Source organism: Aspergillus homomorphus (assembly GCF_003184865.1).
Source record: "Aspergillus homomorphus CBS 101889 unplaced genomic scaffold BO97scaffold_28, whole genome shotgun sequence".
In the NCBI taxonomy this organism is placed as follows: Eukaryota; Fungi; Ascomycota; class Eurotiomycetes; order Eurotiales; family Aspergillaceae; genus Aspergillus; species Aspergillus homomorphus.
The window spans coordinates 113,308-139,083 of record NW_020291914.1 but is presented as its reverse complement, the minus strand read 5'-3'; the positions used below and the strand labels follow the sequence as shown (position 1 = coordinate 139,083).

At 53.7% G+C, this 25,776-nt stretch overlaps 12 protein-coding genes across 12 annotated transcripts; 6 read left to right on the top strand and 6 right to left on the bottom strand.

The window, feature by feature from the left end:
• Positions 1-130: 130 nt before the first annotated feature.
• Positions 131-3,824, bottom strand: pmt1 (protein mannosyltransferase 1). Its single transcript, XM_025692861.1, has 5 exons — positions 3,098-3,824; positions 2,753-3,042; positions 2,420-2,703; positions 902-2,362; positions 131-834 (listed from the first exon to the last, which is right to left on the bottom strand). Exons 1-5 carry the CDS (start codon positions 3,361-3,363, stop codon positions 307-309), a joined length of 2,829 nt encoding a protein of 942 aa, XP_025549723.1. The 5' UTR covers positions 3,364-3,824; the 3' UTR covers positions 131-306.
• A 474-nt stretch (positions 3,825-4,298) lies between these two features.
• BO97DRAFT_471617 (putative pre-mRNA splicing factor) lies at positions 4,299-6,437 on the top strand. Its single transcript, XM_025700052.1, has 3 exons — positions 4,299-4,451; positions 4,517-4,570; positions 4,636-6,437. Exons 1-3 carry the CDS (start codon positions 4,361-4,363, stop codon positions 6,171-6,173), a joined length of 1,683 nt encoding a protein of 560 aa, XP_025549722.1. The 5' UTR covers positions 4,299-4,360; the 3' UTR covers positions 6,174-6,437.
• Positions 6,438-6,985: 548 nt separating this feature from the next.
• BO97DRAFT_122532 (guanine nucleotide exchange factor SEC2) lies at positions 6,986-9,754 on the bottom strand. Its single transcript, XM_025689981.1, has 3 exons — positions 9,392-9,754; positions 8,682-9,324; positions 6,986-8,617 (listed from the first exon to the last, which is right to left on the bottom strand). Exons 1-3 carry the CDS (start codon positions 9,397-9,399, stop codon positions 7,187-7,189), a joined length of 2,082 nt encoding a protein of 693 aa, XP_025549721.1. The 5' UTR covers positions 9,400-9,754; the 3' UTR covers positions 6,986-7,186.
• A 1,356-nt stretch (positions 9,755-11,110) lies between these two features.
• On the top strand, positions 11,111-12,235 carry BO97DRAFT_122454 (DNA-binding protein). Its single transcript, XM_025689979.1, has 4 exons — positions 11,111-11,464; positions 11,583-11,668; positions 11,729-11,739; positions 11,866-12,235. Exons 1-4 carry the CDS (start codon positions 11,441-11,443, stop codon positions 12,147-12,149), a joined length of 405 nt encoding a protein of 134 aa, XP_025549720.1. The 5' UTR covers positions 11,111-11,440; the 3' UTR covers positions 12,150-12,235.
• Positions 12,236-12,587: 352 nt separating this feature from the next.
• Positions 12,588-13,571, bottom strand: coq4 (ubiquinone biosynthesis protein COQ4; the record flags this gene model as incomplete). Its single annotated transcript, XM_025691282.1, has 2 exons — positions 12,588-13,213; positions 13,340-13,571. Coding segments are annotated over 2 exons (858 nt in total), but the record flags the coding sequence as incomplete, so codon positions are not given.
• A 360-nt stretch (positions 13,572-13,931) lies between these two features.
• Positions 13,932-15,892, top strand: BO97DRAFT_393889 (uncharacterized protein; the record flags this gene model as incomplete). Its single annotated transcript, XM_025693951.1, has 7 exons — positions 13,932-14,072; positions 14,171-14,411; positions 14,472-14,773; positions 14,839-14,893; positions 14,985-15,047; positions 15,106-15,217; positions 15,280-15,892. The coding sequence occupies 7 exons, from the start codon at positions 13,932-13,934 to the stop codon at positions 15,596-15,598; spliced, it is 1,233 nt and encodes a 410-aa protein (XP_025549718.1). The 3' UTR covers positions 15,599-15,892.
• Positions 15,310-17,247, bottom strand: BO97DRAFT_393885 (putative 2-dehydropantoate 2-reductase). Its single transcript, XM_025693950.1, has one exon. It carries the CDS (start codon positions 16,985-16,987, stop codon positions 15,662-15,664), a length of 1,326 nt encoding a protein of 441 aa, XP_025549717.1. The 5' UTR covers positions 16,988-17,247; the 3' UTR covers positions 15,310-15,661.
• A 159-nt stretch (positions 17,248-17,406) lies between these two features.
• On the top strand, positions 17,407-18,212 carry BO97DRAFT_435935 (Sas10/Utp3/C1D family protein; the record flags this gene model as incomplete). Its single annotated transcript, XM_025697758.1, has 3 exons — positions 17,407-17,587; positions 17,639-17,805; positions 17,865-18,212. 3 exons carry the CDS (start codon positions 17,407-17,409, stop codon positions 18,210-18,212), a joined length of 696 nt encoding a protein of 231 aa, XP_025549716.1.
• An 860-nt stretch (positions 18,213-19,072) lies between these two features.
• BO97DRAFT_406815 (coiled-coil-helix-coiled-coil-helix domain-containing protein) lies at positions 19,073-20,272 on the top strand. The gene is made up of 3 exons (XM_025695500.1): positions 19,073-19,401; positions 19,498-19,759; positions 19,858-20,272. Exons 1-3 carry the CDS (start codon positions 19,172-19,174, stop codon positions 19,888-19,890), a joined length of 525 nt encoding a protein of 174 aa, XP_025549715.1. The 5' UTR covers positions 19,073-19,171; the 3' UTR covers positions 19,891-20,272.
• A 12-nt stretch (positions 20,273-20,284) lies between these two features.
• BO97DRAFT_122357 (UBX domain protein) lies at positions 20,285-22,204 on the bottom strand. The gene is made up of 5 exons (XM_025689978.1): positions 22,019-22,204; positions 21,853-21,908; positions 21,676-21,794; positions 20,549-21,617; positions 20,285-20,477 (listed from the first exon to the last, which is right to left on the bottom strand). Exons 1-5 carry the CDS (start codon positions 22,095-22,097, stop codon positions 20,436-20,438), a joined length of 1,365 nt encoding a protein of 454 aa, XP_025549714.1. The 5' UTR covers positions 22,098-22,204; the 3' UTR covers positions 20,285-20,435.
• A 172-nt stretch (positions 22,205-22,376) lies between these two features.
• On the top strand, positions 22,377-23,772 carry BO97DRAFT_372285 (cytochrome oxidase assembly protein SHY1; the record flags this gene model as incomplete). The annotated part of the gene is made up of 4 exons (XM_025692860.1): positions 22,377-22,632; positions 22,756-23,292; positions 23,409-23,514; positions 23,579-23,772. The coding sequence occupies 4 exons, from the start codon at positions 22,377-22,379 to the stop codon at positions 23,676-23,678; spliced, it is 999 nt and encodes a 332-aa protein (XP_025549713.1). The 3' UTR covers positions 23,679-23,772.
• On the bottom strand, positions 23,410-25,630 carry BO97DRAFT_372284 (uncharacterized protein). The gene is made up of 5 exons (XM_025692859.1): positions 25,387-25,630; positions 25,084-25,324; positions 24,548-24,983; positions 23,923-24,486; positions 23,410-23,863 (listed from the first exon to the last, which is right to left on the bottom strand). Exons 1-5 carry the CDS (start codon positions 25,477-25,479, stop codon positions 23,764-23,766), a joined length of 1,434 nt encoding a protein of 477 aa, XP_025549712.1. The 5' UTR covers positions 25,480-25,630; the 3' UTR covers positions 23,410-23,763.
• Between the last annotated feature and the right edge of the window lie 146 nt (positions 25,631-25,776).

The following is a 25,776-nucleotide window of genomic DNA, read 5'->3' as shown; positions in this document are numbered from 1 at the left end:
GATAACAGCTTTGTGCATAGTCCGTTTTGACGAGGTTCTTTTTGGTGGGAAGATCTATCGTTATGTTTTTGTTCTTGTTTCTTTCTTTCACTAACTCGGTATCCCTTCAAAAAAGTAACCGTGATAAAGTGTAGAGTAATCCATTGATCTTCGCGAACAGGTATTCATGTACAGATGTCACATTTCGTTAGTCCAATGAGGCAAAAATTACGGCTGCAAAAGAAGTACAGGGAGAATAAATAAGCAGAGCTAAAGATCGAATGGAAGTACAGACAACCCCAACTGAATACTCCATGTCTATTTCGTTCAAGCTTTGGTCGCCTCATTGGCCTCACTGGCCGGCTTGGGGTCCGCGGAACTCTGCTGCTCCTTGGAGCTACCGTGGCCGGCTGCTGAAGCCGGGCCATCCTCCACATCTTGGGGCTGATGTCTCTGGACAGTTTCGGGATTCTGGCCCTCAACGTCAGGGTGTGGTGGAGCAAATTCGATCTCACCGTCCACCATATCGACGAGGTGACCCTTTTCCAGGCGGGTTGAGGTTTCGTGCCGGGTCTCGAAGGACACCTTGCCCTCCTTCCTCAACGAGGCAACGACCTCATCGTCCAGGATGTTGCCATTTTGATCGCGATATTCGACCCGTGCCTTGGTACTATGCCGGGCCCGGGGCGTGACCGCCGGCTCCTGGGGCTCCTCCTGAAGAACTTCCTGGGCATGCTGTTGAGGCTCATCTTGAGGCGGTGCCACTACGGGAGGGACTTGTGGGACAGACGTCTCCGTAGGGGGGATAGCCGCGTTTGCGTTGCTATCCACGAACTGAGTCACGTAATGGCTAAGCTGAGGGGACGTGTCAGTTATTGCGACGTGACGTGTAGAGCTTCCCAGCTTCAGGTGGAAGACTTACATCAGTGTAGAAGGTGTTGCAGTCGAAGTCCCATGTATCCAGGAGCTTCACTTGTCTGCAAGCCTCCTGAGTCCAGGGGTTGCCATAGACCAAGGGCGAATAGATGATGAAGGTGAAAATGCTCGCGGCAAGGAAGAAGCCGGCCATAATCTTGCCGATCAAAGGCTTAGACGGCAAGCCAAGCATTCTAATACGATTGGCGAGGAAGTCGAATTCCTGGCAAAGTGCCATGATCGCAAAGTACAAGGCCGGGAAATAGTGGTGCAGGAAGAGCTGCCGAGCCATAAGATAGAAGGGGAAGTAGTGGAAAGCCCAGCCAAGAACAGTGGTGCCAATCTCGTAGTCGAAACGCTTGAAGTTAACATTGCGATAATCGCCGCAGCTACGCTGCCAACGGAGGGCAGAGATGCCCTTGAAGACAAGGTAGACAGCGATAGCCACAGTTGACGACCACCAGATGAATGGGTTACCAAGAAGGTAGACTTGGCGGTGGTCTTTACCCCAGAAGTTGATACCACGGAGTAGGGTGGGCCACGATGGCGGACGAGAATCCCATGCGTGGGATTCCGTGAGACCAGCATTCGTAACCCACATGACCTTCTGCAGCTCGAAGAATTTACCGAAGAAACCAGGGTTCTTGTAATTGACCTTCTCCGCATCTTCAGCCAGCATCGGATGGCTGTTAGATTCAATGTACCACACACTGTTGGGCAGCGTAGCTCCTCTGGCACAGGTAACTTCCTGTTGCTCAAAGCCCCATTCGGGAAGCTTGACCTTGTGGGAGAACAAAACGCAGTTGGTCATGACGTGGACGAGGCGGAATTTGGTTTGAATGGTCCGTAGCCGCTTCTTGGCCTCTTCACCATCGGACATGGACTTAACAATTTCGACACGGAAGAGATCGTTTGCATCGCCCGGGAAGCCGTCATATCCGTACGCAGAAACCTCAAACTGCCAGTCGACGTCGGTCACAGGGGGACGCTCGTCGTGTGAATGGACTCGGCGGCGCGTGATCAGGTGGTTCAGCTTGATAGTAGCGCCATCTTCGATGTATTCAGCGGTGATGTTATCCCACGCCAGAGGACCCTCCACGGTTCCGAAAGGACCCAACGGCTGGGTCTGGTTCTCGAGAACAAAGACGTTGTTTTCGTCCTTGTGAGGGTAAAGAGTGATCTGTTGCTGCTTGCTTCCCGTGGGGTACATGTGATTGTGGGAGTGAAGGTAGCCTCCTTGAGTGTTGAGATGGCGAATGGAGACACGGGAGCCGAAGACAACATCTGCAGGCACGTCCTGCATGGATTTCGAGTTCAAGGTTGCCTGGAATTCGGAGGACATGAATCCATCTCCGTCTCCGGGGTTAACCAAACACAAGAAGTGGATCGCGAACATTCCGCAGTAGAATGTCAGAGGAATGATGATGAGGCAGAAAAAGCGGGCAAAGAAATGCTTGAACCAAAGGCGCTATACAATGAAGGATTAGCTTCTCTCATGGACGCAGCACAGGGTATCACCACATACAGGTGTAACGTTGACCGTATCGCCAAGCAACACCCACAGTTGGAGGACAGTAAGCGATCCAACCCAAGCGACAGTAAACAAACCAACCCACTTGACACTGAGTGTAGCACCCAAGGCCAGACCAGACGCGACCAGCCAGAACCACCAGGGTCCACGGAAAGCATGCGATAGTCCCATCTCATGCTGGTTCGTGAAACATGTGAACGACAGCGCCGTAAGCGCCGTGAAGAACACCAATGGGGAATCCAAAAGGATCAGACGCGATTGAGTGATTAGACCGTTCTCTGGGGCGAGTTAGCAGACACCAGTCAGTGTTTCAGAGCTATCACCTACCGAAGATGACCACACCAGCGCCCAGGACGGCCGAGATGGTGCGGCATCCACTTGCCTTCAGAGTCAAGAACATCAATGGCACCGTCAGGACACCCAGAACCGCCGGAAGCATCCGCATTGCGACATAAGGCACCCCAGGCTCGAGATAGTCCTTGCCAATGTCCTTGAAGTCGAACTCGCCATCAAAGCCCGCAAGCCAGCCAGCCAATGTAAGGAGAAGTTTAGCAAGAGGAGGATGGACATCCATGAAAAAACGGCCTTTGATGTACTTGGAGGCGAAGCCACCGAAACTGTGCATTGAGTGTCAGATGGAGTTGCGCAAAAGGGAGAAAGATCGAGGCATACTGGACTTCATCAAAGACAACGCTGGAAGGCTGGTAGATCCGGAACAGACGCACAACTGCAGCGACAATGGTCACCACGACCAAAGTCTTGTAATCGGAGGCGGGAAGCTTGAAGATATTGTTGTCCGTGACACCTTCGGAGGCATAGCTGGGCGCCCGCACGGTCACAATTTTGCGACTCTTGGGGCCTGGAGAGCGACTGGACGAACGTAGCTGCGACTTCGGCGCGGAGTTGACCTCCAGCGTGTTTTTGGGGTTTGGCGCCATGATTGAGGCGCTTGGTTGCTGGGATCAAAGAGCGAGGAGGGACAGGACCAAGGACAATTTGGACAAAGGACAGGTTAAATCATCCAGAAATACTGCGGGCGAACGAAATGACGAATGCCGGGCAGTCGATTGCTCCAACTCCAGGAGGGAGCCCTCAGATAAAAGCCCCGCGCTTGATGAAGCAAAGGTAGAGTAGAGATGAAACAGGAGAGAGGGAAAGGGAAAGGGAAAGGAAAACCTAAGGTCAATGAACGAGAGTAAGAATTAGAGACAATGGGCCATGACAGCGAAGGGACCAGCAAGAAAGAAAGTAAAGGAATGGGGGTGGGTGAGAGCTGAATGGATGGAGAAAGAGAGCAACACGTGTGGGACGATTAGGGAGGCGGGATGAAAGCGTAGTTTGGCTGTAGTTGACCGGTTTAAGGCCAGATCGTCGGGAGGATTTAGTAGGAAGACAGTAGATAACTGAACCACTAAGTAATAGTAGACTCAACTTAGCATTGAAAGCATGCAGTTCCGGTCGGTGGCTGGCCTGCTGCGGCGGCTGGACTCTTCTCTCCGTCTTCCGCCCCGATGCAACCAGTACGTAACCCCGTCGGCACTGCCTACCAGCCCAATGGGGGCGGTAATGACTCCAATGACCCCATACAATAGATTGTACCTTACCTCTTGGCCAGCGTTCGGTGATGAATCTATGAAATTAGTGTTGGATCCCTAATTAGTTAGCATTACTATGAATTTAATCATCTCCATTATTGATGTGAACTGCTCAGGCACTGTTCGTCCCGTTTCGGCCTAGACTCGGGACGGGATCCGTCACCCAATCACATTCCCTTCCTTCTACCCGCGCGGATCACCGACCGCCTGCGCTTAACCGCCAGCAGCCGCCGTCCGAAGATGAAGTCCAGCCCGAAAAGACCATTCCGACGCCCGCAAGACCACCCTCGCATCTCAGCATTCAGCTTACTATCGGTCTCTGTCTTTGCCGGCTCATATCATGGCGGCAGTGAGCAATGGGAATACTCCGTTGCCGGAAGAGGTGAGCAAACCCCCCGAGGGTGTAGTCTTGCCACCCAAGGATATTCGAGGTCAGTCAATCCGAGCTCCAGCGAACCCATCTTGCGCAAGTAGTCAAGCTGACTTCCCTCATTAGCAATCGTCGAGAAAACCGCCGGCTACGTTGCTCGAAACGGCCCTGTCTTCGAAGGTAAGCTCTCGATAGCTGATTCTCAGACTCAAGCTCCGACTACTAATACTCCCGCCCGTCTCCAGACCGTGTCCGCGAAAAGGAACGCAACAACCCCAAGTTCTCCTTCCTCAATCCAGAAGATGCATACGGCCCGTTCTACCAATGGCGCCTCGTAGAGATCAGGGAAGGACGAGGGACAGCCGTCTCCGCTGGTCGCGCCGGCGAGTCCGGCGCGGCCAGTGAGCCCGCAAAGCCGCAGGGACCGCCCGAACCGCCCGAGTTCCATTTCTCCGCGCGGATGCCCATCATCAACGCGCAAGATCTCGAGGTCGTCAAGCTGACGGCCTTGTTCGTCGCCCGACGAGGCAAATCGTTCATGACGGCGCTGTCGCAGCGCGAAGCGCGCAACTTCCAATTCGACTTCCTCCGCCCGCAACACAGCTTGTACTCGTACTTCACGCGACTAGTGGACCAGTACATCATCCTCCTCCGCGCCGAGGGCATCGACGCCGCGACAACGGAGCAGAGACGCATCGCGGATCTGGAGCGCAACACGCAGAACAAGTGGCACATGCTCGAGCGGGCCAAGCAGCGCGCGGAGTGGGCCAAATACCAGGAGCAGCAGAAGCAGAAGAAGGAGGAAGCGGAGGAGCAGGAGCGGATCGCTTACGCGGAGATCGACTGGCACGATTTCGTGGTGGTCGAAACGGTGCTCTTCACGGACACGGACGATCAGATCGAGCTGCCGCCGCCGACCTCGCTCAACGACCTGCAGTCGGCCTCGCTAGAGCAGAAGGCGATGATGTCGCTCAACCCGCTGCGCATCGAAGAGGCCATGCCCACCGACTTCGGCGCCGAAACCTACTACAACGCCTACCCGCACCCGCACTTCCCCGAACAGGTCTCGCAGCCCTTCGTCCCCGAGCCCACCCCAGCCCCCCCGGTCAACCCTGTCGCCGGGCCCGTCTTCCCCCCGCACGTCGGCCTCCCCTTACCGATTGCGCCGCCGCGGCCCACGGCCCCGGCCTCAGCCTTCTCAGCCGCCCACCAGGAAGAAGAGCGACGGATTCGCGAACGCATGGAAGCACGCGACCAAGCCGCGGCGCTCAAAGCCAGTCAGCAGCAGCATCAACAACAACAACAACAACAACAACAACCACCGATGCGCATCCGTCAGGATTACGTTCCTCGCGCACAGGCCCGCCGCCAGGGCGCCAGCGGCGCCACAGCGCTGTGTCCGAACTGCCACCAGCAGATCCCCGTCGCCGAGCTGGAGCAGCACATGCGCATTGAGTTGCTCGACCCGCGCTGGAAGGAGCAGCGCGCCAAGGCCGAGTCCCGCAGCGCCACGACGAACCTGTCGACCGCGGACGTCGTCAACAACCTTAAGCGTCTGGCCAGCCAACGCAGCGACGTTTTCGACGCGTCGACCGCTAACGGCGCCGCCGCACCTACCGCCGCCGAGGACGACGCCCGCCGGAAGAAGATGGCCTACGAAGGTGCGCACGGGCAGGGTCCCGTCCCCGTCGGGCCCATGGGTGGTCCACCCAACCCGCAGACCATGAGCGTGGAGGAGCAGATCCGCCGGATCCACGAGCGACAGGGCGGTATGCATCGGTAGACGAGGGTACCTTCACGGGAAGAAGGAGACGTATCTTCGGGGTCGTTTTCCAGAGTTGTTGATTCGCTTACACTGGGTATGGTATAGCGCATTGGGGAAATTCGCGGTCTTTCTTTTTTTTTTTCTCTCAAATTTGTTTCATCCATGGAGGGCGTTATCAGTTTATTCTTGCTGCACCTTTTTCATCCTCTTATTGGAGTATGTATAACTTAACTCACCGGTCTTTTATGGATGCAAAGACACGGAACGCAACGGCTATCCGCTTCATGCTATAACATGTCGTGATCACCCCGTTTCTGATGCAAATCACATCTAGCTACGTTTCTCAGATGCAGGGACTAGACAAAGCCCTGATTATTCCAGGTGAAAGGTGAAATCATCATAGATTTTAAATATGTGCATGTGAAGGCATATCAAACCTGCGCTTCCGGTATCATCCATCCCATATATCATACCATCCTGCCACCTCGTATGTCGAATGGTGTCGAGTACCCACAAAAACGTTCGAAGCGAAGAAGCAAAGAAGACAAAAGCTGGGGAAAGTAGAAAGAGAACAATCTTAAATATGAAGGTGGAAACAGTAGAAAAAATCAAACTTAAATGCAATGTCATGGATCGTCCGCGGCGCCTCCTGGCGACCTCGAAGTTTGCGCTCAGCAAGATAAAGAGAAAAGCAAAGATATGAACTGGTGAGCAAGACAAAGAACGTAAAAAGAAGCGAACAAGGGTGATTATTTATACAAGGGTGAAGCAAATACAGCTATAATTAAGAATACATACCATGGGCTGCGCTTGTTCCGGATTATGCCTGAGGTGCAAAACGACGGGATCGGTGAGTGATTAAGCAAGCAGCCACACGAGAAAGATATGGTGTGTGAAGCGAAGAGAAAGATATATAGCAATTGGATATCGAAACAGGAGGCTCTGAAACGCGAGAATGGAAGGTCGACGACAATCATGTATGTCTATTGTCGATGTATCGAAAGGTCTTGAGATATGATGGGTGCAATGAATTAGCAAACTCCACTCTTCGATGCAGGGTGGTCGATATGCACAGGAGGTTGTTCTTCGCTTTCGTCAATGTGGGCAATTTGGACAATAGTCGATGGCCCATCGATTTGTTCGTGTGTATCATGGAATAATTTTTCCTGGTCTTCAGTATCCGTACCCTCGTCAGGCACCGATACAGTCACGGGGATTTCAACGTCCGAGGGAGCAGACACGAATGGGTCCTCGTTCAAGGAGGTCTTTTCCTGCTGCTCGTTGTCCGACTCGTCGATGTTTCGTACTTGTAGGCTTTCATCCTCAGTCTCGCGCGTAAGATCGGGCAGGCTTCCTTCTGGTCCGTCGGCAATCGTCTCCAGGGGCATCTCCGCGGCGCTTGAGAAACTCTCGTGGTGTGCGTGGTGTCGGTGTGACTGGTTGAACAATGGAATGATGCCGCCACCGATTCGGGACCAAAACATTCTTTCCCTCAATCTGATGGTTTCATCCCATGCGTCCTTTTCCTCATCCGCATCCCCAATACGGACATGTCCATCAAGAATCAAACGGAGATATCCCGTAAACTCGCAACATGAGCGCACCTTCTCCAGACAAAGCACACAAAGCGGGTAGCGCTGGGCAGTCTCGTTATCGGATGTGCGGAAGCGATGAGTCCTCTCGTTGACAGAGCCAGTCCTGCGTTCCCCACAGAGCGAGCATGGGAACTCATATCTTTTGGCAGACGAAGGCATGGGCTCAACCAACAGGCTTCCCTCACAAATTCCGCCCAGAACAGACCGCCGAGTTAACCATGAAATCCCTGGGGCGGCATCCAGTCGCAATGTTGGCTCAATATCTTCCACGACCACCCGCTTGTAGAAACGCGTTTCCTTCAAAGGAATATGAGAGGTAACAGGTTGAGGAGAAGACACGCTCCCACTAGGTGAATGCGTGTTGGATTTGGCAGGTGATGAAGATGCAGAACCGAAACCGCTGGTGCTCAGACTAGCTAAGCTCATAACATTCAAGCCAGCATAAGACCCGCTGGTGGCGCGACTCGGCGGCTTGGACAATTTGGACGTAGTGAACAATTCTCGGAAATCCTCATATGCTTGGATATCAGTGCGACAGACAGCTTTGATCAAGTGTGGAAAGCTGGTGCATGGACCCGGGGTCAATTCTTCTATGGGAATGATATCTTCCGCGACATCTGGGCTCTCAATGTTTTTCCTGATTGAAGGAGGGCGTAGGGGTGCAGCAGGAGAAGACGGCGCAGTCGAAATGATGGTGCGAGCATCAGCGTCGTCTTTAGTGATATTCATTCCTTGCAAAACAGATTTCAGTTCAGCCAATTGCTCCTGATGCGATGCGAGAAGTGCTTCGGTATCCTTGACCTGAGCACGTAATTGCTCATTTTTCTTTTCCACCGCTTCACGCTCAAGCTTGGCAGCTGCGACCATCTGCAATCGAACAAACATGTCAGTGCATGGCGCGAAATAGTGACATGGATTCTCAAAAACTGACCTTGTTGGCCTCCTCGAACAAAGCGGCAGTCAAAGTTTCGAGTTCTTGTTCGATGCCCTTCTTTTCCTTCTCTGCGAGCGCGCGCTGAGCCTTCTCTTCTGCCAAAGCGGCCTTCAGGCGCAACATCTCGTAGTCGACATCGGATTTCTTGATTACAACCTCCTGGTCAATGTCGCGTCGGTATTTTTCGTTCTCGGACTCGAGAATGCGAATCCTGCTCTGGGCCTGCTCCAATTCCTGACGGGTGGCGACTAAGCTATCGTCTAACGTGGTTTGGTTGTTGATCGCTTGGACAAGCTTGACGCTCAAGGCGGCGACTTCGTTGCTGAGATCGGGGTGGTGCGACTGTGTGGAAGAAGCGGTTTCCGAGCTTTCCGTGCTGCCTGTAAGTCTCGGATCTTTGAGGGTATTAAAGTTGCTGTCTGGAAAATTCCCAACACTGGACGAACGGACTCCAGGAGCTGGTTTCTCGGTAACAATTTCCGACAGATCGTTTGTAGATCGCGCTTTGGTGATGGTTCTGTCCGGGGACAGCGACCTGTTCTCGGAGGAGAGAGATCGTCTGTGGCTGGTGGGCCGCGGAAGCATTGTGGAAGGTGAGAGGAAATTATGACGCGAGTAGTAAGTATGAAAGGCAATAAAACTGTTCCAGACAGTTAGCGATGGGTGTGTGAAATTAGCGAAATGCTAAACAGCTTGAGGGGACATACTCGGCCATGGTGATAAGCGAAGCTGCGGGTCGGGCTATTGAAGATAGATGGGGTATTACAACGAAGGCGAGGCGGGTCTCACAACCACGTATATAGCAGGTTCGAGTCTTCCCATCTGCAACTCCTCACAGATTCAAAAGGGTGTTATCAAGATCTATGCATGGGACAATTCAAGCAGGGGGCAAGAGTGATGTAACGTCCCCGCCAGCGCGCAGCCTGGAGAGAATTCAACCGGTCGAGCCACGACGCATTGAGTGCGACGGAAAGGAAGGAATGAGGATTCAGAGACAGAGCAAGAATCACTGAATGAAAGAGGGCAATGAGGGAGTGTACGAAGAAACAACAAGTGAATGAGAGTGGGTAGAAGCAGAGGGAGGGGGGAGGACGAAAGGTAGGATAGACTGGAGCAGATGACGATAGAGGCGGATCGGGGAATCAGGGCGTGACCAAAGGAAGGGAGTGGATATTAGAGTCGCGGCTGTTTACCCCTCTTTTACTCCAGGTGGGTGATTGATGTTGTTGGTTCGTGTCGAGGGATCAAAGAAGAGGGGAAAAAAGAAAGAGAAAAGGTAAATTGGGTTTAGAAACTGATATTGATTAAGGATTAGTTAGTGGGAGGAGGAAGTGTTTGAACTTTGTGAGTAAGAACGGAGTACGGGATTGTAGACTGACTGACTGACTGACAGTGACTGCAGAACAGCACACAGCAAGCACAGAGTCGATACCGTTCTTTACCAGTATCGCCGCCTGTGGTCAGGCGGCCATGCGAGGATTTCACGCCGCAATTAGCTCGGTGGCGGGTAATGGAATATCTTACGCTAAGGACGGCGAATACGCGGAGATACGTCTCCCCTGCCAATCACACCTTCAGGCGCTTAAAGCAACTCCGGTTGGGCAAAGTCGATCGCTTTCAGTGGTCGATGATTGGCACTTGTCGCGTCAGGCCGATATTGTTCTGTTCGCCCGCCATCAGTGAAGCTTAGCCAGAAGACCAGGTAGGAAGGTCATCTAGGTAGATAGACCTGGAGGAAAAAGAGCCAGTAAGTCAAGGATGAAAGAGATACTTACACTTCCACTTGAAAAGACCCTCAATGCCTGGATACGAATCCGTCGATACCACTACCTATCTTCTTCGATCTTCAATGTATCCTTGACTTATAAATAACTCAAAGCCACGTTCCCTTCTCGGCTTTCTCGGTTCCCGCTCCGAGGGTGATGATCTTGATACAGTACAGACCAGCGTCTCGTAAAGGGACACCGGACTGAGTGGCTGGACCAGGGGATTTCGCACTGCCTCTTTCTTCGTCCCCTTCCGCTCCCTCTCGCCCTGGAAACCCTAGATAAATGCAATTGACGGACTGCACCCAAAAAAAATCGGAGATCCATCATAATGGTTGAAATCGCGCCGGGTTGCTTGGATTCTAGCTCGGCCCTATCGGACAATCTCAGCCTAATGCAGTCGGGTTGTCAGTGCTCGGTGAACTGAGGACGACTCTGGGCTTGGCAGTGGAGGGCAAATACGCGCCGCAACTTATCTATCTAGCCAGATACAGCAACAAGGGAATTATCGGCTTCTGAGACATTGGAACCTTAACTGATCCTTTGCTGAGGCTCTGATCTGCAGAACCCAGCTGTCACTCGACTGGAAAAAGCCATAGAGAGGCAATGGGGGTTGAATTGCGGTGTGATTGTCCCGACCTGGCGGATTGAAGCTGCATCCCTTCCCGCATAGTATTGATTGCCTGTTGGGGAAAAGATGGCCTGGATGCCTCATGGCGCCCCGCCGGGCGGGTGGCCTTTATGCCTGAGGCACTACACTACCATAAGGTGGGGTTGAAACTTCCATCAATAGCAGATGCATGGCCGGTTTCCGATCATCCCACGGTGCATAACGTCTCCATCTTTGAGTTCAATTTCAGACAACTTGACTCCAGGAACTCATTGCAGATCTCGTCTGGGCTCAATCTCTAGTGAATTTCCCCGCGAAGACCGCATCGATCAAGCAGAACCCCTTTCACAGACCGTCGATCAACGAGACCAGCAATAACCATGGCCGATGCAGAGTTGGAAGAGGTCAGTGAACATTTCTCAGGATGCAGCCTTTTACCTCCCCAGCTATCGCCTTTATCGCTTCTCTCGTTCTGCTCCCTCAGCATATCATTCTCCGACCCGAGACTCAGACATGTAACAGATCAGACGAGCCCGCATGGCTCAGCTCCAGCAGCAGAGCGGTGGTGCACGCGGCGGGCCAGGTGACAACCAAGAAGATCAGAGAAAGTGAGCACTCCTTGATCTTGTTCCGGTGCTTAGTTCTCCCAATAACTGACTCTTGCCTAGACAAGCTGAAGGTATGCGTTATAACAACCCCACATACAATCTCGACATGTGAAGAGCGCCAACCTGGAGCAACCTCCGCGCCGCATCTTCTTCCCCCGTCCAACTCAACCACCTGCTGACTCTAACCCCTTTACCAGCCGAACGCCGTTCCTCCATTCTGAACCAGATCCTCGAACCCGAAGCCGCTGACCGCCTGGGCCGCATTCGCCTGGTCAAGGAATCGCGCGCAATGGATGTGGAAAACCGCCTGATCATGCTCGCACAGACCGGCCAGTTGCGCCAGAAGGTGTCGGAGGACCAGCTCAAGCAGCTGCTCAACGCCATGGCCGAGAACCAGCGCAAGGACGAGGAGGAGCATAAGATTGTGATCAACCGGCGCAAAGGCGGCTGGGATGACGACGACGACCTGCTGGACTTGTAAATTGACAACAAATTGTTGAACTGTTATTAGCGAGAGACGTGCGACGTCCGCAGGTGATGATGGTCATTTGCAGTCTTTTTATGATACCTTCCGCTTGCTCTCTTTCTTCCTCCTTCTCCCACGCTTCATACTTGGATTACCGGTTCTGCGCCATCGCTAAAGTATGCCTCAATGTGCAATACGCATTTTCCATCTTCTAGGTCTGTAGGCCCGGTTTACAGAATATGGAAAGAGTCATGTCACAGTCTCCGTCACACGACTCAAGTGCTCTCCACGAAGCCAGTCACCCCGCACCCAGCCAGAAAGACTTATACTGTAAAAGACATAAAACAGTATATCCATGCCATGCAATACATATAATATACAGGAGATAACCACTACTTCCCGACCCAAGACACCCGCATCACCCAACTACAGCCCAGCCTTGGCAGCGGCGGCCTCCTTCTCCCTCTTCTTCTGCAACCGAATCATCCTCCGTATTTCCCTCATATCCGGCGGCCTTTCAATACCCAGTTCCTCCCTCAACTCACCAACATCCTTCTCAAGAATCTTCTCCCAGTAAACATTAATCAACTCCTTACTCTTCAACCCACTCCGCACGGCCCAAGGCAAGTAGATTTTGAACAACCGCTCCCGCTCAGCGGGCTTCAACCGCACAGAGGCAAACAGACTCAGACCCGTCATGGGGATGAGGGTATTCAGGAACTCGAAGGCCTTGAGCGCCAGCTCGCCCTCGACGAAGATGGGCAGGCCCGTGACCGCGTGGTAGAAGTCGTGGCACTCGCGGTACCGCTGCATGACGTACGCGCACTCCGGGTCGTCGATGTACTGCACGTTGTCGCGCGTATCCGGCGACACGCCCTCGCGGTCCAGCCACGTCGCGTACGTCCGCCCCACGGTGTTCTCCGGTAAAGTGCGCAGGTACGGTAGTTGGAGCGTCTGCGAGGTGATGCGCGGCCGGTCGCGCAGGATCTGTCGGCCGGTCCGGTCGGAGAGCATCGCGTCGCGGAGGCGATAGATGAAGTACGGTGTTGCGGTTGCTTCGCCGCAGGTGGCGATTAGGTCTGTGGGTTTTGGGGGTGGTTAGTGGGGGTGCTTGTGGTTCGGGGTGGAAAGTGAGGATTGCGGAGGGAGGGAAAGGAACAGCCTCTCGAAAGATTGATAAGTGAAGACCCGGGGTAAGAACGCACCTGCTCTTCGTGGATTGATGAGAGCCCCGAACGCTGACCCCACAGCCAACGCTCCGCGCTCGACGAAGGTCAATGGCACATGGCCGGGATAGTTGGGCGGAGGACGGTTCCAGGCGGAGAAGGACCGCGCGCAGCGAGACTGGAGGGGAACAGGAGCTGCTATTGTTGCTGTGGCGAGGAGGTTCAGTTCTCGTGCACAGAGTGCGGCGCTGCGCTTCCCCAGGACAGACATATTTGGACACTACGGCGTACCGGACACAAGTCTTCGTGGGACAATTGATCGAGAGTCGGAGGACGATCTATGCAAGTGGTACGATTTCGGGGAGACTCCGGATAGCGCGAGTGGTCGGTCTGGCAGGCCGTACCGACTGATAAAAGATCGATAAGATAAAATCGGCCGATTCGTTATCGCAAGTGGGACATTGATTGATATTTGCGATGCACTCAATTGCGGCCATTGCGACATTGACTGCACAGAAGCTCCAGCTTTGAATATAGCAAGTTTCACTACTGGTCGATAAATATACACCCACTCTCTAAATCTATTTTCATCCAACAATCACACCCGTACACGCAGCCCAACCCGCGCAAAATGAAACCCACCTGGTGGCCCGGCGAGCAGCATGAAGCCTTCACGGAATGGGCTCTGTCGCAAGGTGTCATTGCCAACGGTGTCAGTCCCGCACGATTCCCAGGTAGAGGCCTAGGCATGATCGCCACGCGGCGCATAGAAGTACGACAAGCACTAACCCACCGATCCCCCAGCGCGTGCGCAAACATAACTACAAGCCAGTCATATACTAACGCAAGCACAACCCTCACCACCATTAGAAAGACGAGGCAATCGTAACAGTGCCCCACGAAGCAATGCTCACCCCCTCACGCATTCCGTCCTCTTTCTCCAGCAGACTCCCCGAAGGCACCCCGACGCACGCACTGTACGCCGCCTATCTCACCAACGGCGACAGCGCCGACCTCGAGCCCTACGACCTCTGGCGACGCACCTGGCCCACCCGCGCAGACTTCGAAGCATGCATGCCAATCCTCTGGACTGAAGCGCCACCGCACGAGGGTAATTCCGAGTCATCGTTTTCACCTTCTTCACCTTATCACAACAGGACCTCAATCCCAGAACTCCTCCCGCCCTCGATCTCCGGCCAATGGAGCACGATCCCCCCGCAACGCTGCGCCCACGACTACGAAACCACCCACCAGAACCTCCTCGCACAGCAACAACAACGTCTGCGCCGGGACTGGGACATTGTCATTTCCGCATTTCCAAACACGGAGTGGGAGCGGTTCTCATATCACTGGCTGATCGTCAACACGAGGAGCTTTTACTATCTGCTGCCCGGCCAGGAGGCGCCGGAGGATCGGAACGATGCGATGGCCCTGCTGCCTTTTGCGGACTACTTCAATCACTCGGATGTAGCGGTACGTACATGATTCAAGATCAGATACTTCTGTTGTGGGTTTGGCTGACTAGGGCTCTTACGCAGTGTAATGTCAAATTCGATGGGCAAAATTATGTCTTTCGGGCTGCTAAGGAGTATGGTACGGTGACGTCCTTGCATCGAATCTCGATAGGGCTTGGTTGTTTGTTTACAGGAGTGGGTCCGGATATACTGACTCTGTGATGCTGCAGATGAAGGCGAGGAGATCTATATGAGTTACGGTCCTCATCCGAATGATTTTCTGTTTACCGAATGTGAGTGTCACATCATGCTATACGCAACTCTACTTCCTAGTAATCTAACTCGTCCTAGATGGGTTCTACCTGGAGGAGAACGAATCTGAAACATTATATCTCGATACCATTATATTCAAGGATGTTGACCCCGCGTTGCAAGAGGAACTCGAGTTCCATCAGTACCTGGGGTATGTAAATTGCTCATGCTTGTACTTATAATGCACTTGCTAACGACTTGTTTGCCAATCAGAAACTACCAATTGACTGCCAGTGGCGTCTGCTATCGGACTGAGATAGCCGCTTCCATGACGTATATGACGCTCAAGGACTGGCAGAATCATGTCCTCGGCTACTCGATGAAAGGGGTGGACGAAGAGAAGTCGGCAAGCGTGATCCGGAACTGGATCAACACGTATATCGGTGAGGCAGACACGACGATCCGCCATCTGGAGAGTCTTCCATCCGCCGGAGACGACCAGTTGCGGCCAGAAATGGCCCAGATGCTCCTCACACGGTGGAAACAGATTAGACACATCTGCCTTAGAGCTCTAGATGCGATTCCCTGCTAAAATGTAGATACATAACTGAAAGGGTATATGGTACATTGACTGGGGCCTGGGACTTCGTCCGGTCTATTCGGAATTTTTGAAATCTTCGGAGTTTTTCCGGAACGCGGGGAACATTCGAGGAGTTTGAGCGGTGGGAACATCGATGGGGATGGCGGAGGCTTCCCTCTGCTTGATCTCATATGATTTTCCGAGAATCAAATGCTTGATCATGTAATTCATCGCAGGACTAAGACCAAGCTCTTCGCCCCTTCGCACGATGTAGCCGTTCAGGTATTCGATCTCAGTTGTCCTGCGGTGATGGACATCTTGAGACATAGTACTCGTTTCATCGGCGGTCCTATCCGCAAGTTGAGTGACCATACGACGCAAGCGTTCCGGGCTAAAGCGGGCCTCAACACCTGGAACTGACTGGATCTCAGGCAGAGCACAGATCACACTCGAGATTTCCAAGAGGAGCAGCCGCATAACGCGGGTGATACTGTAGTTGTACAGAATATCGCCGTTTTTGACCTGCATGAGAGCAGTCAATGGGAGAAGAACGCACTGGATGGCAAGCTTCTCCAGCTGATGTAACAGGAGATCGGTCGGAGATGCCGCAGTAGCAACAAGTGGCGCGGTGTTGGTCAAGGTGTGCAATAAGTACTTGGCAGTGGGAGGCCAAAGCCCCGAATGCATCTTCTCAGCCTCAGCCTGGGATAGCCCGGCTTCCAGCGGGAACCCCAAGATGGTTGATCCCACATCAACGTGATCGAATTGATAACCGCGCTTACGGCGATGGATATCGTGAGTGACGAGCCCTTGCATGTAGCACGGGCGCGTCTTGGAGTCGGGGAAGATCTTGTCATTGATTTCCTCCAGTAGACCCATTCCGTTTGAGAGAATCAAAACTGTCGAGTCGGGCGTCAAGCGATCCTTGACGGAATCCACGGCCGCAACAGTCATTGATGCTGGGCCGGCAACAATCAAACATTCAATTTCCCGGTCATCGTGTTCAGATTTCAGGGTTTCCTCGAGCTCAAATTCCCCTTCAAGGGATACGTCGGCAAACTCGGGCTCAGGGGGCCTGTCCTCGGCCTCGTCGACCTCGTCGGCCTCGTATGGGATTGAGTACCAGGTCTTGTTCTCTAGGACGTTGACATCGAAGCCGGTTCGGATGTCCTCCAATCCATTCGCTTGCAAACTTATGGACTGTCGCGCATCCTTCCAGGAGTGGTAGACGGCGGGAGAATGCATCATCAAGGTGATGGGCGGTACAGACGGTCGACGCGCTAAAGAGTGAGCGACAAATAACGCTGCATTTCCCATACCCAAGATATGTATGCGCCCAGAGAGCCGGGCTTTTCCACTGTCCTTGGACGCTTCCTCCGCCTCCTGAGCCCAGGTCTCCATAAAGCGACTGATAGCACCCTGCCGTGCTCTACGTGCAGAGACATAGCATGATTTGTACAACTCAGTCCGCCAGAGCGGACTGCGCCCAAGTATGTACGACACTTTGGGAAGTCGCCGCAGAGCAGCGGTCTTGACAAGCGGGGATGTACCCTCTGTGAAGCAGTCGCCTTTCGTCCCTTAACAGGGTAATGCCATAAGCTTTGAGCGATCACCACCAGAGATCTTCAGTCATAACAAACGAGCCGTTCAATGAGTTTTCGTGGAGATCGATCGGCCAGGTGAAAGATCCGATGAAGCAAGAAGAGGCGGACTTTCCAGCTCGCCACCGCCTTAGACACCGCCTTGAGATAAAAAATCGCCCCGTATCGGCCCAGATTTTCGGAAATCTTCCTTTCATCACGCAAAGAATCACGCGAAATATGGACGCGACGGATCTACTTCCGCTGCTTGAGCAGCTGGACGATAATATCGATGATCTTCAAGAGATCCTCCAGCCTGTGTTGGATAGCTCCGTCGTGAAAGCGTCCAACAACCTCCCAGTACTGGACAAAGCCAAGTTCCATGTCTTAGTCACCTATGCCTTGGAATCTCTGATCTTCTGTAGGTTATCGCTTCCCCATTAATAGCTCGACGTCCACTGATTTTTGATAGCTTGGTTGCGCCTGCACGGTGCCAACGCCAAGGAACACCCGGTTTTCCGAGAGCTGACGCGAGTAAAACAATACTTCGAGAAGATCAAAGAACTGGAAACGGAACCCGAGCAGCGCACTCTCAAGCTCGATAAAGCAGCTGCCGCTCGCTTCATCAAGCACGGTCTTGTATGTTTACATCATGCGCCAACAGTAACGTCAGCATTGGAGCACTAATCGGATACCAGGCTGGAAACGATAAGATTGATCTAGAGCGCAAGGAACAGGAAGCGAAGGAAAAAGCGCGCGCACACCTCAAGGCATCACTATTGGCTAAAAAAGCATCTCCAGCCTCCGACTCCGCGCTCAAAAATGCCACCGACGATTCCGAATCCGAGTCAAATGCTGAAAGCGATGAAGAGGCCGCCAAACCCGCGAAGACTACCCAAAAGACCAAGAAAAAGCAACCCAGTGACGACAAGAAAAAGAGCAAGGACAAGCAACGGAAGAAGCTGAACAAAGAAGAGCGCAAAGAAGTCACGAAGGACCGGAGGAAGAAGAAGGGTGACATGCGCAAAGCGAAGAATCTCAAATGAGGTAGCCAACGGTCTTCAACAGTGGCATGACTCGACATTATGGTCGGCTGGTCCGCCTCATGTGGTCAAGCACTATCTGGCCGAACAGTCACAGCAGGCACCGGGAACCTCTACTTTATGGCAGTGTCGCATAAGGGTTCGTTTCCAGGGTGCCATCTTCCTCTCTGCGAACGGAGTTCTCAGCGCATACAACATGAGTACACTAGGAGGACACAGCGACACCCCCCTCTCAAGCCTTCTCTTGACCGAACTGTGTGAGGTGCGAGGCCGAACGAGTGTTTTATTTCTGATTGTTGCGCGGGTCGGCATCTTGCCTTCTCCAGCACGCCAGTGGACTCGCTCGGCGCGGAGCTTGGACTCTTCTATGACCTCCTGCAAGGTTCCACACCATCTAGGCAGTGGCAACAGTGATATTAATCCGATTACGGAAGTGAAAATGGAGCATGCTCAGCCTTGTGGATCATAGCCATGCTGGCGGTGACTCACGGGGAGTATCAACCGGAGATAAGGGTGTTGAAGGGATGGATAACTCCGTATAGCGGCAATGATCAAAAAATACCAGTCGGTTCTGTCTCCTTTCAACCCCTCCTACCACTCGTAGAACAGGATAATAATCCGTAACTGCGTTCATCATGTGCTACAAACAAGTGATTGCCCACAGCCTCAGTTCTGGCGCCTGAATGCAATCCATAAAAGGGTTTGAAGCAAACCAAACAAACACAGACGTCGAACTGCCGGACCGGAAGCTGACAAAACAGCCGGCCGCACCAATCACGAGTGGCGAAATAGGCACAGCATCGGAGTGATCGAACTTTCTCCGCCCGACGGTTCGAGCTTGTTCTTTTTCTATAAGACAATCCCCCCAACTCCTCCTTCCCCAACACATACTTGTGCCATCAAACACACATCAACCACACCCTCAACTCAACCCCCCCCAACAACACAAATCACAAATCACCATGCCTCGTCAACGCCGTGGTGCCGCTCCCACCCCCGCGCGCAGCGCTCCCACCAGACCTACCGCCGCCCCGGCCAGACCGGCCGCTCCTGTCCAGCAGCAGCACAGCCAGCCTCACTCGACCTCCGCGCACCCCCCGGCCGCTGCTCCGGCCGCTGCTCCTCCCACGCCCATGGCCGCTCCCCAGAGCTCCGGCCCAGGTCTCTTCGGCCAGATGGCCTCCACAGCAGCGTAAGTCGCTTCGACGCGCCCTTACCACTCAGTTCCCTCCCTCGCCTCTCCCCTCGCACGTCTCTCCCTCAAAACCCAAAACTAACCAACGGACAGTGGTGTAGCCGTCGGCTCCTCGATCGGCCACGCGATCGGCGGCTTCTTCAGCGGTGGCGGCTCCAGCGCACCCGCCGAGTCCGCAGAGGCGGCCGCGCCCCCTGCCCAGGCTCAGCCCATGGACAACGGCCTCTGGGCCGGCAACGCCACCAACAGCTCGTGGGAGAACCCCGCCTGCGCCACCGACGTCCAGAACTTCCGCAAGTGCATGGATGAGAACCAGGGTAACATGTCTATCTGTGGGTGGTATTTGGATCAGCTGGTACGTTTTTCTTCCCTATGTGGTTGGATGGGTGAGAGAGATGAAGTGAGAGAAGCAAAGAAGAAAGGTTGCTAATATGGGTTTTTCGGTGATTATAGAAGGCCTGCCAGGCTGCTGCTAAGCAGTACTAGATTATTCCCACTCATCAGATTCCATCTCTGTGTTGATGGGTTTTGACGTGGATCTATGCTGTGTTTATTTTCAACGGAAATTGAAAAGAGAAATAATCTATACAATACATACCCCAACGTCTCCTGCGACTGGTTTCTCTGTTTCTGAGTGCTAGGGCAGGGGTGTTTTATTTTACTATATGGAATCGAATCAAATCCAAGCTCTCGTCTCAATCCGAGGCAGGGTCTGTGATGATGGTGGTGGATGGCTGGGATATGCCATCTGCTTGTTTTTTGCATAGCGGCGAAGGACTCCCTCGACGAACGAATTTTATCATACCTACCACTACACTATTCTTGTATATCTAGACCAATGATCATAAAGCCATTAGGCACAACCAAAAAAAAAATAGAAATATCTTCACTCTTCAAAGTGCTAGTCACTGTAGACTCGGATTTAGATGTGAAAGAATGACCCGGGCAAACTAGATAGGGCTATCGCTATACTACATACATGGAAGCAAGTGGTCCAATTTCAAGCTCAGCTCAAATCGCAATGTACATTTTCATCGTCGATCCGTGTCATCCTTGCGTGGTTGGAAGTTTAGCTGCAGCCTAGTATCAGTATCTCATGCTATGTCACAACGAGGACAATAAGGGCAGACAGAGTAGAACATACCTGATTCCCGTTGTAGAACTGGTTATTCTCCTGCTCGTCGCGGTGGTCTCTCAATGTCCGGATGATCGGACCTCGGCTCGCGGTGGTGGCGGGTCGTGCCCTTTGTCCTGCATCCCTGGTCGAGGAGATGCTCGGAGAGGATTGTCCGGTCTGCGAGGTCGTCGGGTTCTGAGGGGTGGATCCATAGCCCAGGAACGAGCCAACAAGGCCCGCCGCGGTGCCCACGGCTGAGGAGAGCAGCCCGTACGCGGAGGATGCAGCGCGAACGGGAAGGCTGGACCCGGCTGCGGAGTAGGCATCAGTGTATGTGCTGATGGGAACCATGACCAGGTTCGCGGTCGAGCCGAGACCAAGCTCGGCGAGAGTCTGCTCTTCGTCGGCTATAGTCAGGGTGCGGTTCGGGAGGGGTGTGAGGATGTGCTTGAGGTTGTAGGGTCGCTTTTCCTCCAGCATCTGGGTGTCGAGCCACGGGCGGACATCTGCGCGGATGGTCTGCGATGGGGAGAAGCTCGAGCGGACGGAGCTGCCGTCGAAGAGGCGAACTTGGAGACGGTATTGCTTCGGAGGCGAGGGGGGCTGGGTTGGAAGGACTTGGGGCTTAGGGGATGGAGGCGCGGGTTTGGGAGTGGAGGTGGCTGGCTTTGATGGTGTTTTGCGGGGAAGCTGATCTGGGATGATAGGCTTGCTGGTTTCCTTAGGCGTTGGGGTGGGCTTCTTCTGTATCGCGGCCGGTTTGGTAGACTGGGATATTCGTGCGTCCTCGACTCTCTTCTTGCCCTCGCGTATGCTAGATTCGCGGGTTTGATCCGCAACAGGGCTTGACGTCGAAGGTGAAGCCGTCAACGGTTCCGCTGCAGATAAGGTTGCGACAGGCGCAGCAGGCGTGGGCGCAGGAGCTGTGGACGCAGGCACGATAGGCTGACCCGCAGCACCCTCCGTGGTACTATCAGACGTGCTCGTCAGGTCCGGTTGAGCAGCTGCTTTACTCTCATCCAGTTTGGCGGTAAGGCGACTGCGAAAGTCCTCCTTGGATAGCTCTGGCACGAGGTAGTCGCACAACATGCCATTCCTGCAAGACAATCAGCAGCCAAGCATAGCTTTGAAATCCACTACTCCACCGCACGTACTTTATAACAACAACAGTCGGGAACTTGACAATCGGGCAGAAGGAGGTCAGAAAGCCAGCTTCCTGACTATCCTTGGCGATGCGCAAGAGGACAGCTCTCGTCTCGAGCAGCCGGGAGAACTAAACCGTGAGCGAACTGCCATGTAGATCAGGAGCAGCTGAGACAGCGAATGATTACCTCCTCATCTCCTGTGAAGTAATCGTCCTCCCAAGTCGAGCTCGTCTGCTCATCGTCTGGTCGACCAAGATTAGCTCCACATACCAAATACGTAGTCGGAAGTGCCAGCCAGCCAGCTGGATTGCGGAGAAGCGACAGCTGCGACGAACAATGAAAGGCAACGAACCTCGAACGAAACACACGACAGCCTTAGCCTGGCTGACAGCCAAGGCAATTCCCTCTTGTAGACTCCCCGAGTAGAACATGATTAGAGATATGAATAATGAACACAGCACCACAAGCACCAAAACGAACAACAAACAAGTGGGAGGGAGGATCGGAGCGGAGAAGCACGAGACTAAACCAAGTAATGTAATCGATAAGGCGGGAAGACAAACACCGCCGCCGGCCGGCGTCTCGTCTCCCGCCGCGGAGGTTCGGTTCCTTCACTTCCTTTTCCTCTCTCCGTACGTACACTCTCTACCACCACCACCAAGCATATCCCTACACCCTCAAGCCAATTGCTCGGGTCTTGAATTGCCAGAATGCGGTCCCTAATCTCCGCGCTCCACCGGACCGCCGCATCCATACGAACTTCCACCCCCTCCTCCTCCTTCTCTATCTTCCACACCCGCCGCAACCCCAAAACGCTCGACTCAATCTGCCCCAGATGCCGCATTCAACAGACCCGATCCTACAGTCGGCAGTTAGCAGACGACCCAGCCTGGCTCAGCGTGGTCGACAACCCGGCGAAGATCGTCCGAACAGGCAATAAGCATGGACCGGGGCTGATTATTCTAGGTGAGCTCCCTACCACACTACATACATCTCTACCCAACGGGCCCCCCCTCCTTCAATCCCCCCTCTCCCCAGCCCAGTCCCCTCATCTCAGTCAACCCAACCCAACTAATCCCAAAAAAACAGCCCTAATCCCAATAATCTCCTTCGGCCTGGGCACCTGGCAAATCCAGCGGCTAGACCGCAAAACGAAGATGATCGCGACCTTCGAAGACCGGCTCGTCAAGCCGCCACTGCCACTACCGCCGCGGATCGACCCAGACGCGATCTCGGAGTTCGACTACCGGCGCGTCTACACGACAGGCCGGTTCCGACACGACCAGGAGATGCTCGTGGGACCGCGCATGCACGACGGCAAGGACGGGTTCTTCGTGGTGACGCCGCTGGAGCGCGGGGAGGGCGAGTCGACCATCCTTGTGAATCGAGGGTGGATCTCGCGGAAGCAGAAGGATCAGAAGGTGCGCGATCAGGAGGGGGAGAGGGGTGGCGCTGCTGCCCTGCCGCGCGGGGAGGTCGTGGTTGAGGGGCTGCTGCGGGAGCCCTGGAAGAAGAATATGTTCACCCCGGATAATGTGCCGCAGGAGGGGAAGTTCTATTTCCCCGATATTCAGCAGATGGCTGAGCTGACCGGGAGTCAGCCTGTTTGGATTGAGCAGACTATGGGTATGTTGTTTTTTCTCCCCTTTTCTGAGTTGGGTTGGGTTACGTACGGGGAATTTATGTGGGAGGTGTGGGTGAAGATGGAGCTAACATTCCTATGTCTGTCCCTAACGCTATAGTCCCCGATCTGGTCGAGTCGTATACTCGAGAGGCTAAGGGTATTCCCATCGGTCGTGCCGCCGAGGTGAACTTGCGGAATAACCACAGCCAGTACATCTTCACATGGTGAGTGGGTCCTAACCCTAACGGTGTCTTCAAAACCCCCCAAGTCCCTGCTCATGCGCTCTAGGTACGGCTTGTCGCTGGCCACGTCCATCATGTTGTGGATGATCATTCGCAAGCGGCCGAACGAGGCCACTCGTCATGTCCGGTTGAACCGTAATTGGTAAGGCCAGATCAGTGATCATAGCCCACCAATCGGTGGCGGCGTTGGGGTTGTATGTTAAGGAAGATTCATGTATATGTATCAACAATTCATGGTGGCATCGCCAATCTCATATCCTGCAAAAGCTCCTTCGGTAGATGCTTCTGCGCCAGCGAGAAAACAGTAGTGGCGTTGTTGAGATGTCGTTGTCTAACCAAGTTAAAATGTTAGTGTCAGTTGAGGCAATAACAGAGTGTGGTAAACTTTACCTCCGCATCAAAGTTGTAACATCGCTCTCATCGATAGTCTTGCGCCCAGCATGCTTGGCATATACTGCCAGATCGTCACTGGCTTGCTCGAAGAACCACGACGAGGCCTGCTCAATCGCAGCGAGGGTTTCCTTGCTGATCTTCGCCTTGGACCCATGCCGTGCCCGCGCAAAGCGCATAGCCAACTTCTTGACCACACCGACGGGTAAATTAGGAACGGGAATCCCATGGCGAGAGAGTTTCTTCTGCTTGACACCGGGGAGATACTGTTGCTCCTCCCGCAGACCTCCGGCGACACCAGGACTTTGACTCTCACTCATGGCAATCGGTTCCGCGGCCGGGAATTCCATGCCGAAATCTCCGCCGGCATCGGATACACTGCTGACATCGTCGTTGTCATCGCCCGGTCCGACATCCAGATCCAGGGGCATATCCACCGGCGGAAGCTCGAAGCCTTCGTCATCCTGCATGGGGGCGTCCTGGTCTAGATCACCGACCCCGGGAGCAGGCGGCGACGGGAAATTGAATTCGAAGTTGAATCGGCCCAAATCCTCCGTATCTCCGCTGCGAATAATATATCAGCTAAATTCAAAACACCCTCGAATGTGAAAGAAACTTGACTCACCCTCGATCAAAAGCCCCTTGGCTAGTAATAGTCTCCTCGGCTTCATCCCCGTCGTCGTCACCCTGCACAAGACCCGTATCATCCCCGTCATCCTCGTCGTCACTCTCTAACCGAGTGGCATCGCCGAAATTCTCACTCATGCGCGGGCCCATCATCGACAGTCTTCCTCTATCCAGTTCGCTCGTAGCTCGCCTCGGGTACTCAACGGTAATGTCATCTTCCTCAATCGCTAACGAAAGTCTCGGGGGTCGCAATTCCGGCTCCTCATCGACCTCATAAACCTCTTCCAACGGCAAGGATAACCGAGGGCGCTCCATCTCGGGTTCATTGTCGAGGATCTCAAACTCATCCCTCTCAGGCTCGGCCAGCTCTGGGGCTTCTGGCTCCGGCTTCTCACTGGGTGACGAACGGATCGGTTGGGTTGCAGGGGCGAGTGCTACGCCAGGTCAGCCAACTTAGTCCCAATTCAACCCGAGATTGCATGCGAAAGTAGATATGAAAGGAAGTATTGGAGTGCAAAAAAGACAAGGCCATACCCTTTCCCAGATTCCGAAGGATATCGAATGTCGTTTCCCGTTGGATGCGGCCGCTCTTCCTGCGATCACGGCCGGGGGTGTTCGCATTACGTCGCTGAATTGCATTCAGTCTAAACGGGGTGGCAGGCGCGCCGGCGCCTCTGTTGCGCGGTGTGAATCTGTTGGCTGATGGCGTGGTGGATGTCGTCGCGTGTCGGCTGGGTGTTAGGGGGAATTTGTTGTGGATAGGAAGACGTGAAAGCTATGTGATTCAAAATTTCCGGTAAGCTATGGTTGTATTAAGGGAGGAACAAGTTTGCATACACCTGTGAGCGTCGTATCGCCAATCGGAGAGAAGGATTCCGACACTTCGGACAATCGCGGTGACCTACGCCGGGAATTGGGTGTAGTCGACATTGTCGCGAGGGATTACCGCTGTGACGATCCGAAAGAAGGTAATTGACAAGGAGTACAGTGGAATTCAGTTATTCATGGGCTCCAACAGCAGCTCATCACCAGGTCACCTGCACTCTACTACAAAGTCACCTGTGATAGCAGCGGGAGAGGGGGAAGCGCGTGGTGGATGCGGACAGGTGAAAGTGACGACGACCGCGCAGCAGAAGATAGACTCGAAATGGCAGGCGGTCGCACATGCTCGGTGGGTCCAGATGTGATTGGCGGAACACTGTTTATCTTATCGATAAGGTACGGCTG